The following is an 11,401-nucleotide window of genomic DNA, read 5'->3' as shown; positions in this document are numbered from 1 at the left end:
TCCAACTACAACTAAAAAATCAATATTAAAAAACAAAACACCATGCCTTGTGTCCAGAACAATAGTTTGAGAAAGAAAAGGGGTAGGACTCAAGTTTAAGGAAGTGGATAAGCAAGAAGTGTCACCAGGGTGAAAGGTTAAAAAACACAGGACTTCGAACAAAAACTACAGGGACAGGGCAAAAACAGATATTTAACAGGGAAAGATAGAAGATAACAGAAGGGAAAAGAAGTGAAAGAAGGAAAACAAGAAGAGTAAAGGGGCATGAAAGGAAAAGACAAGAAGAGGAAAGTGAGAATCAAAAATAACAAAGGAGATCAAAAATTGAAAAATAAGCCCATTTACAGTTGAGCTGGGTATCAGGAGAGGAAAGAGAGGAAGGGAAAACCAAACTGTTGACTACAGGAATATGGAAGCTTGGTACAGAAGGGATTGGAGAGAGAGTAGAGAAAAGTGGTAACAAAAAGTCTTCATAGGCAGACAGTATCTTCTTTCTGTGTCCTTAGATTATAGAAAGTGTGTATGCTAACTTAATCCACCCTTGATCCTCAAGGTGCAGGTCCTGGTTCCTCTTATTTTAACTTGCAGTAGAAACTGCTCCAGACTTTATCCCTAAGGTTTGCTTTGGTCAGATGTCTGTCTGACTTGGTCTCCTCTGATCTACTGACAAGGCCAAAATACAAGGATTCGGTCTTTACTTCATTTTCATAAGTTTACTGATCATTTTTCAACCCTATTCCTACTCCAAACAATCAGATCCTGTAAAGGGAGCTGGTATTTTAATATTTAGTTGTTATTGTTGTTAACCTTAATGGCATCCTCCCATCCCCACTTTTTGGACAAAACAAGAGGGGGAAAACGATACAGTAGTGCAGGAATATGCAGCTTTAGGGTTCTAACTTGCCCTTCCCACCAAAGGGAATTACTCATTCAACCACTTGGAAACAGGAGAGACATTCGGATAAAGGTTTAAATACAACAGCATTGAAAAATACCTTTTAAGTATTATCTTTATTAAATTGCCTATTTGGTGCAAAATTATATCCCCTATTTGAGGAAGTCGAGAGACCTTCAGGGTCCTCCTAAGGAGTCTAGGAATTGAATCGGCCGCAAGCGGTTCATCTCGCCAGGGTGAGCCCGGGTCGCCGCCGCCGCCGCCGCCCAAGTCACGAAGCCAGACGCGCTGCGCGTCTCTGTGCAGGACTCGGGAGACTGCAGCAGCTCTAGCGGTGGAGGCCGTGGCCCGGCTGCTCTAGGAGGCGGGGAAGAGACGCGACTCTAGCAGCCACGTGACCTCCTTCCAGCCGCCGCTTCCAGCGACCCAGATCCGTCCCCGGAACCCGCGCCCGCCGGGCCTGAGGCTGGGGGTGGGGGTAGCTGCCGGGAGGACACGTAGCGACTGCCCCTATCCCTGCTGCGCTCCAGTGCGTGTACATTTGGTGTTCTGCTACCCTTGGTTCACGTGCCACTGACAATAATGAATGTTTCGGAAATCACCAGGGGAGAATGCAATTATTACTCTAAGTGCAAGAAAAAAAGCTTGGCTTTAATTTCTGTTTATTCAGGAGATTAATATATATTTCCTCCATCTCACCCCTCGCAGACCAAGTTGCGGCAGCACGGGACCGGAGACCTGGGGGTCCCGCAAGACACTTTCCCCTGGCCTCCCAGGACCCTGTCTCCTGCCGCTCAGGGCGGCGTGGGCAGTGCTCATCCCCAGGCACCTCCGGGTAACTCTCACTAGCAGTGAGTGAGTCATGCTCCTGGTGTGGCTCTGGAGAAAGGTAGCCCCGCTCGTGCTAGCCTGTGCTCCCGCGGCTGCTGGGCGAGCGCGCGCGCGCGCACGGTTTCCCCGCGCAGTGATGTGGCAGCAGCGGCAGGTCGGATCACGTTGCTGGCCCTGTGCTGGTACCCGTTTGAGAGAGGATTAAGGAGGGAGGCTTTGGAGGTGCCAGCGGTAGTAAACGTGGGCTCCGCACACTCCCGGCGTGGCTTCTCGCACGGGGGATGGGGGCTCAAAGAAAGAACGTTAGCGTCACCAGAGGCGCAGAGGGGCGGCGGAGTTTCGCCAGAGAGATAAATGCTGCATTGCTTTTCTGTGGCGGCCCCTCTCGTGCCACCCCCTCCACCCTCCCTACCCCCACTCTCTCCTCGCCGCGTTCCTCCGCAAGCACAAGAGGCCCCAAACGTCGTCATCTGCTGCTATGATTAGTGGCACCGCAATTCCGGCTGCTGCGGGAAGTTTAGGTGGCCCAGGGACAGTGCGTCTCCGAAAGGGATTAGGATTGCGACATTCTGACCCAATAATTACATTTTCATTTATCTGAAATCCCTCGTGGAGCAGATTTCAAATTGCCCTTTTCGGGGCAACCTCCAACCCGCGCCAAGGGTTCCCCCGGGCCACTGAGCGGTGAGCAAGCAAGTCTCCAAAATTTCCTTCGGAACTGAAGTTTACCCACCGCGAAATCTCTCTTGTCATTCTCTAATCCAAATCAACAGCCCATCGGTAGAAAAGCAAAAAGCCACGTTCACGTTTCTGCACCGTAATGACGACCGAACCGCAGGAGTCGCGTTTCCAAGCCAAGGAAGCCCCGGCTGCCCCGCACCCCGGCCCCCTCCCCCCTCAGACTGCATCGCCTTTGGGAAGATGAATAGCTTGGCCGAAGTTGTTTTTCCTTTCCGGTGGCCCTGATCAGGTGTCCCCGCCCCCTCCCGCCGCCGCTCGCCTTCTCCCGACGCCCCCTCCCGGCCCGGCCCCTCCTCCCCCGCCCCCCTCCGGGCTGGACCGCGGATGGTACGTTCCGCACGTGAGCTGGGTGCTGGTCTGGCCGGCGACGCGCGTGCCCTGTGGCCAAACACTGCCCGGAGTGAGAGCAAACTACCATCGCAGTGGGGCCGGCGCGAGTGTGTGTGTGCGTGTGTGCCAGAGAGCAAGCGACCGCGGGGGGGTGGGGGGACCAACTGCTTCACACTTTCGACACTGCACTGAAGAGGGAGAGCTAGAGAGAGAGAGACTGGAGACGCACCGATCCCCCCCAAGATCTCCCAAGGCTACCGTCCCACAGATTATAGAACAGAGACCCCAAAATCGAAACAGAAGAAACAAACAACGATTGAACATGGACGAAGGAATTACTCATTTGCAAGAGAGACAGTTACTGGAACACAGAGATTTTATAGGGTAAGGTGCAAGCACCCTTGCGAATATCTGTCTGGGCTTCGGTTAGATTTTTTTTTTTTTTCCCTCCTCCAGAAAGTGGTATGGAGCGGATAAGGGCAGAGCCCCTCCCGGAATGGGTGCCTGATGATGATTTCTGTTTTGCAGACTGGACTATTCTTCTTTGTATATGTGTAAACCCAAAAGGAGCATGAAGCGAGACGACAGCAAGGTAAGTGTAAGTTTCCGATGTTTCCCATAACCTGCCTGGATAGTTAATTAGGGCCATTGATTTCACAGTGAAGCTCTGCCCGCAAATATATTCCAGCCTGTGAGCTTTCCCAACTGTGAATTTTAAGTGGCTTTCTGGATACTCTCAGGGGTATATTAAACATCATACCTGAATTTAAATTGCATTTCAAGAACAGTCCAGAGGAAAGAGGTTTCTTGGGCATAGTTCGATCACATATTATGTTGTGGAGGGGTGGGAGTAGGAGGGTTGCTGTGTCCAGTGAATGTTTAGCTTATTGTTTTCTCTCTTCCACGACACTTATATTAAGGATACCTACAAATTACCGCACAGATTAATAGAAAAGAAAAGAAGAGACCGAATTAATGAATGCATTGCTCAGCTGAAAGATTTACTGCCTGAACATCTCAAATTAACAGTAAGAAGCACATTTTCATTCTTTGCTGTATTTCCAAGGGCGTTATAATAGCCCGGTACGACTTACAGAGATGTAAGAAAAAATGTAAATATTAGAGGCCTGACTTAAAACTTGTTCTATAGTGTACAGTTTCCCAATCTCAGAATGGGTGTTTCAAGCTGAAGGCAAGAAAGCATTTATAACCTGTCTTAAGGAAAGCTCAAGAAGTGTAAGAATAGTAGTTATTTCAAAGTGCTTGCCTAAGTTGCTGTGCTGAATGGAGAGCCATCAAGCCAAATGTGTGCTTTTAAGTAACCAAGTGCCCCCTTCTCTTTTGCACCACTGCAGACACTAGGGCATCTGGAGAAAGCGGTAGTCTTGGAATTAACTTTGAAACACTTAAAAGCTTTAACAGCCTTAACCGAGCAACAGCATCAGAAGATAATTGCTTTACAGAATGGTAAGTCAGTTCAGGGAGGCCCGTTAGCCTGCTGAAGCGGGGAAGCCCGCAGACAGCACCCCCACCCCTTCAGTGGACTCACTCTCACTTGTGAAAATTGCTTATACTTTCCCTTCATTGGCAAGTGCCCGTTTCCCGAAGCATCCTAGAGGCTTTCAGCTGAATCCGGAATCAGATTTTTATTTAAAGTGGCGGTTGCGCCCTCTCCACTTAGGTTTTTCAGCTGGGAGGACAGCGCTCCCCCCCCACACAACCCCCGCCGCCCCCCCTTCTCTCGGCAACCGGTGGATTATATCACTCGAATACTGAGGAAAAAACGAGATCACTTTAGTCAATGTAGGGCCCACGTGATAAGCAGATGTTTTAACGTCGGTATTTTTCTTCTTGCCTCCATTCCTGTCCCTACCCCCCACCCCCTGTTCATCCTAGGGGAGCGATCTCTGAAATCGCCCATTCAGTCCGACTTGGATGCGTTCCACTCGGGATTTCAAACATGCGCCAAAGAAGTCTTGCAATACCTCTCCCGGTTTGAGAGCTGGACACCCAGGGAGCCGCGGTGTGTCCAGCTAATCAACCACTTGCACGCCGTGGCCACCCAGTTTTTGCCCACCCCCCAGTTGTTGACTCAACAGGTCCCTTTGAGCAAAGGCACTGGCGCTCCCTCCGCCCCCGCCCCCACCGGGTCCACGGCCGCCCCCTGCCTGGAGCGCGCAGGGCAGAAGCTCGAGCCCCTCGCCCACTGCGTGCCGGTCATCCAGCGGACTCAGCCCAGCGCCGAGCTCGCCGCGGAGAACGACACGGACACTGACAGCGGCTACGGCGGAGAGGCCGAGGCCCGGCCAGACCGCGAGAAGGGCAAAGGCGCAGGGGCGAGCCGCGTCACCATTAAGCAGGAGCCTCCCGGGGAGGACTCGCCGGCGCCCAAGAGGATGAAGCTGGATTCCCGAGGCGGCGGCGGCCCGGGGGGCGGCGCGGCGGCGGCGGCGGCCGCACTCCTGGGGCCTGACCCGGCCGCTGCGGCCGCGCTGCTGAGACCCGACGCCGCCCTGCTCAGCTCGCTAGTGGCGTTCGGCGGAGGCGGGGGTGCACCCTTCGCTCAGCCCGCCGCAGCGGCCCCCTTCTGCCTGCCTTTCTACTTCCTCTCGCCTTCCGCGGCCGCCGCCTACGTGCAGCCTTTCCTGGACAAGAGCGGCCTGGAGAAGTATCTGTACCCCACGGCGGCCGCCGCCCCGTTCCCACTGTTGTACCCCGGCATCCCCGCCCCAGCTGCCGCCGCCGCTGCTGCTGCAGCGGCCGCCGCGGCCGCCGCCTTCCCGTGTCTGTCCTCGGTGTTGTCGCCCCCTCCCGAGAAGGCGGGCGCGGCTGCTGCCGCGACCCTCCTGTCGCACGAGGTGGCGCCCCCTGGGGCGTTGCATCCCCCGCATCCGCACGGCCGCACCCACCTGCCCTTCGCCGGCCCCCGCGAGCCCGGGAACCCGGAGAGCTCTGCTCAGGAAGATCCCTCACAGCCAGGAAAGGAAGCCCCTTGAGTCCTGGAGCCCTTCCTTAGAAAGGATGGAGGTTTAAGCGGAATAATAATAATACAAGTTAAAATACCCTTAATGTTTTTAAGGGAGGAAGCGTGATAGATGCAGGACAGGCTTAAGGGGGGGAAACAGGTGTTTTGTGTACATTTGGAGTTCCTGTTTTGCTCAATTCTCACCACCCCATCCTCCGCACACTAATACCCCCCCTACCCCCCACATACACCAGCTGTTAAAGATCCTCTGCGATAGCTATTGGTTCTTTTTTCTTTAGTTCCCTTGATAAGTTTTGCCTCCTTTTAGGCCATCTTCCATTATCTTTTAAAATGTGGAACCTAATTCTAGAGAAAGTAAGAACGGTCTTCTCTGTGGGTGACCTCATTGAACCAGGGAGGGGAGAAGGTGCCAAGTTCCTTGCCTGGAGTTGATAGAGGTCTTTACATAGAGCCTTGTTTCAGGGCTGCCCTGCTTGTTTTAGGATGAGGTCCACAACACATTGAGGATCTTTTTAAGCTCGGCATTTTGAAAGGCATATATTTTTCAAAGAAGTGAGGATTCAGTTGCCCACACTGCGACCTATTCTGAAGTGGTTAAAATGGTATCTTTTACTAACTTGCACTTGTTTTGAGAGACACAGAGTTGGGCCATCGTCAGCACCAAGTCAGGGAAGATGGATGAAGAAGCCCAGAACCATTCTTACCATCTTGTGCTTGCACTTTATTGAGAAATTGACCATGAATCAGTTGGTTCATCTTAATTCTTCTTCTTCTTCCTCCCTCTCCCTCTCCCTCTCCCTCTCCCTCTCCCTCTCTCTCTCTCTCTCTCCCTCCCTCTCTCTCCCTCTCCCTCTCCCCCCCTCTCTCTCACACACACACAAATAAATATATGTTACATATGTTACATATATGTTGCATATATATATATATATATCTGAAGTGCATCTATTCTCATTTAATCCATCTTGTTTCTAAATTTCTGTAATCTTACTGTAAAAAAACAAAACAAAACAAAAAGTGCACTGAATTTAAAAAAGAAACAAGTCCAAACTGATTTATCCTGTATTCTTGTTAGGTCATAAAAGTGGAGGAAAGCTTGAAACTGGTCAGTTGTGGTTGGAAATGCTGTAAAGATGTGGAAAGAAGCCCTGTAAGGCCTTCCTATCTCCAACTCTATGTATTTTCTGGAGACCAAACCAGATACCAGATAATCACAAAGAAAGCTTTTTAAATAAGGCTTAAACCAGGACCTTGTCTAGATATTTTTAGTTTGTTGCCAAGGTAGCACTGTGAGAAATCTCACTTGAATGTTATGTAAGGGGTGAGACACAACAGTCTGACTGTGAGTGAAGAAAATATCTGGGTCTTTTAGTCAGTTTGGTGCATTTGCTGCTGCTGTTGCTACTGTTTGCCTCAAACGCTGTGTTTAAACAACGTTAAACTCTTAGCCTACAAGGTGGCTTTTATGTACATAGTTGTTAATACATCCAATTAATGATGTCTGACATGCTATTTTTGTAGGGAGAAAATATGTGCTAATGATATTTTGAGTTAAAATATCTTTTGGGGAGGATTTGCTGAAACATTGCACTTTTGTTACAATGCTTATGCTTGGTACAAGCTTATGCTGTCTTAAATTATTAAAAAAGCAAATAAATAAATACTGTCTGCAAGAAACCAGCTGGTTTAGAAAAGTTTAGTATATGAAGATAAACTAGAAATTATCTTTATATTCTAGTATTTTCAGCACTCCATAAATTCTATTACCTAAATATTGCCACACTATTTTGTGACTTAAAAATTCTTACTAAGGAATAAAAACTTTCTATATGATATGAGATTGTCTAATAATTAAAAAAAGACATAATGGATGCTCAGTTAGCTTTAAAGTATTTGTAAGTATAAACACAAAAGTCATTAAGGTTCTCAGATATACAATTTTTTTTTTGTCATTGGCCTGATATCACATATTTGCAATCTCTTGCAAGCCTGCAGGCTCTGGCTGTGTCTACTTGCTTATTCCAGTGTATCCTAATGAAAAGCTCAACAGAAAAACCTACCAATAACTTGCATGGTTTGTTTATGTTCAACCCAATTTGCTCATGTTTTTATAATTGTCAAGATTTTCACTTTCTGTCTGTGACATCAGGCAGCTCTTCTACACAGTCTGGTGTTTTCCTCTTTTACTGGGGTCCTGATTAAGTATATTACCACCTCGGGATGCTTAATTTCTCCAAGTATTTTGATTCATTAACTTTTATAAAATAACTCTGTTATGGATGAAATAAGTTCATCATGGAATTCAAGAAACAATTTCTAGACCTTTACCATATTTATTATCAAACATGTGACTTGATACAGATGGAGTGAAGGATTGTCAGTGTTTAATTCCTGTAGTGTCCTCAAACTCCTTGATTTGTGAAGATAGTGAAAATGATAGCCTAACTTTATAAGACATAGTGAAAGTGCTCCCTCTGCTGACATGGAAACTCAACTGCAAGTTACTGAATATGGGGCTGGAAGGAATGGCTCATCCAGTTCCCTGAATTTTATAAGAAAACGAAGTCCAAAGCTATTGGTATCTTCCCAAGGTGACATAGCTACCTACAGCCAGCACTAGAGGCCAGGCCTGCTGTAGTCCTCAGCCAGTGAACTACTTTCCACTGAAGCATCTTGATCCAGGTAAGATGAATTTGATTGGGCAACATTCCTGAAACTAAATGAGTAAACCATAGGAACAAAGGAAATAAAAAAGAACCTTAGAAAGCTCTTTAAGATTTTTGAGCATTACTTATTTATTAAACTTTAGAAGGATAGTTTTTCCAATTAAACCAGAATCATGGAGAAAGCAGCATTTTAAATATTTTGAGCTACATTTGAATGCTATTATTACAGTAATATTAGTTTCATAATTTTCAAAAAAAGATTCAAAGTAAATCAGAAGTTAATAAAATGTTTTAGCACTTGTTTAATTTTTTTGTGATAAAATAGAAAAATTTAGGATTGGATCAGACTTGATAGATCAGTTTAGTCCAAATGCCTTGATAGCATCAGCATAATAAAATTAGGATAGAAATGCAAATGCAAAGTAATATTGTCTGTTGCACTTAAGAATATAATTTTTGTTCATTAATTTTAATGGATTGAAATCTGAATTATAATCCACTAAGGAGCATTCTGTATCTTTGTGGTGAAATTTCAGCTAAATTGCTTTGTGGATCATGTGAATTTCCAATTTTAAGAAAAATATGAATCTTGAGAATTCCAATGAATTTTAAATACATATATTTTTCAACAGATGTTATATTGAATTGATAAATGTCCTTTTTCCCAAAGAACTAAACTTAAGCACATTTTAAAGGCACTAGCAACTATAGCTACGAAAACATGACTGGAATTTTAGTTCCTATCATTGTGAAACTACTTTTCATTTAGTTCTCTGTAACTTACTATATAGGCTGTAACTTTGGTTATTGCCTGTCACCTGGGATTTGTTCAAATCTTATGTAGAAGGAGGCTCAGCTTGTTCTTGTCTGTATCACAAGTCAATTATTGACTTCTCCATGGGAGGTGATTGCCAGTGGAGACCTTGCAAAGATATGGCTGGGCAAACAGACGAAAGCCTTTTACTTTAGATAAAAACGAATAGAGCTCTCATGAATGAATTAAGACAAGTATAATGCCAAGAGCTGGCTGTACTATTGTGATAAAGGTATTCTACTTCAGATAGCAGTCTAATACTTTATGGGTTTTTTTTTTAATTCTGAAATTTTGGATTTTCAGATTAATTTACTTAGGCCTACCCATTGTTCTCACTATGTTATTTTAAATAAGTTCAAAGTGGATTTGCAGTGCATGCTAAAGTCCCAGCTTTTCAGGGGAGAGTTTAAGTAGGGGATTGACATGGAAAATTATCACATATTTTCTGTGATTAAAATGGGATTTACACTAAAAAACATGTGCAATTCATGTACTTTAAAAATATGCTATTTTAGGAATTGTATATTTATCTTAGAATTTCTTGTACTTGTTCAATGAAAATTCCTCTCAAATATAAAACTATGCTTTTTTTTTTTTTTTTTTTTTTTTTTTACAAACTGATACTTAAAAATTCTAAATTCAGTGATATCCCACAAAACAACAGTTTAAACAAACTGTGTTCAGGTGTCAATGCCATTTTCTTTTTTAAAATCTTACTGGAAAACATACTAAAAAGTTTTACACATATCCTCTTACATGTTTTTGGAAAAAATACCCTGAACATATTAAACCTTTCTCAATTCAGAGTCGCCATTATAAATATGACTCTATACTCTTGAAGAGTATTTGCTCCTGTACTGATTTTTATTGGGTTCTTACAAACTGAAAACTTATCCAAACTTATCCAAAGTTTTCAGTTTCTTTATTTACAAAGCCAGGCTGTCAGCTGTCACTTCTTGATGGTCAGAGTGCTACCTCCATCCCTTATCTAATTTGCTACCTCTGATTTACTGTGGGCTAGGAGACCATTTAAACAAAACCACACCCATCTGAAATGTGTCTAAAATTAGAATAAATAGGTTCTAACAGAGGACCTGAGGGGCTCTTCTATACATAAATTGTGTGAGTTTGTAGACTCTCCTAAGTCTTCTTTTTATCATTGTGTCCTTTAACTTCCAGATTCTCAGCTATGTTCCATATCAGACTCTTTATTCAAAAGCTTCAAATACTTCTTGTATGTCTCTATCATTTTCTTACATAAAAATAAAAGCAACTTGCTAACGGTTTTAGTCCACAGCTAACAATAAATTTTCATGTCAAAACAAATTATTTGATTGAACATTTCTTTCTCTCATGTTGGTTAGAATAGGGGACCAAGGGACATTTATGAAAACAGATTCAGCATTTTGACTCATAGATGACCCTAGCTCCTGCTTCTCCAGTGTAACTTCTCCCTGACCTTGGGCTTTAGGGGTGCTGATCCAGCAAAAGCATTCTGACAAACTGGCAGGATGGGTGTGTAGGCCTGGATGCTGCTTCTGTAGATACACCTACTGCAGAGCCTCTGGGGAGTGGTTTCAGACTCATTGATTATGGCATATTCCTTTTCTTTTGGACTTAATAAATAGCATCAAATAGCATCGGGATTCTGATTTTTGCTGGTGTGGGGATGGGGATTGACCAGAGATCCAACCCCTGGCCTCTAGCATGCCAGGGAAGCACTATACCACTGGCCAATACCTGTAACTCCAAACATTTGTTTTGCTCTAATTTTATGCAAGATGCTGTAGTACATGCTGGAGAACCAAAGAAAATCTCAAAATTTCAAGCTCCTGAAACATTCTAAAACAAATTATATTGCAATGTAGTGTTGGAAGGGTTGGACACAAAGGTCAGGTGGGAAGAAAGATTGCTAACTTCATATAGGTAGATCAGAGGCAGTCTGGGGAAGTAGCTAGGTTTTACAGAAGAAACAAATAATAAGTTCATGAGATCATGTCCAAGAAGGTAACTCTGGCACAGACCTATCTAATGCTAAGCTAATCTGCAGGGACAATTTAATATTATATCTGCACTGAGGTCTGACCAAAGATTTCCTAACAATTTGGTCTCTTTAGAATTTGACTGCCCTGGGCTGG

The 11,401-nt window shown here is 45.0% G+C and overlaps 1 protein-coding gene across 1 annotated transcript; it reads left to right on the top strand.

The window, feature by feature from the left end:
* Positions 1 to 2,813: 2,813 nt before the first annotated feature.
* BHLHE41 (basic helix-loop-helix family member e41) lies at positions 2,814 to 10,545 on the top strand. Its single transcript, XM_081310058.1, has 5 exons — positions 2,814 to 3,181; positions 3,326 to 3,389; positions 3,718 to 3,825; positions 4,153 to 4,264; positions 4,694 to 10,545. The coding sequence occupies exons 1-5, from the start codon at positions 3,120 to 3,122 to the stop codon at positions 5,791 to 5,793; spliced, it is 1,446 nt and encodes a 481-aa protein (XP_081166184.1). The 5' UTR covers positions 2,814 to 3,119; the 3' UTR covers positions 5,794 to 10,545.
* The last annotated feature ends 856 nt before the right edge of the window (positions 10,546 to 11,401 follow it).

This window comes from Spermophilus citellus (assembly GCF_964194105.1).
Source record: "Spermophilus citellus genome assembly, chromosome: 10".
Classification (NCBI taxonomy): domain Eukaryota; kingdom Metazoa; phylum Chordata; class Mammalia; order Rodentia; family Sciuridae; genus Spermophilus; species Spermophilus citellus.
The sequence above is the reverse complement of the archived record's forward strand: the minus strand, read 5'-3'. Positions and strand labels throughout refer to the sequence as shown.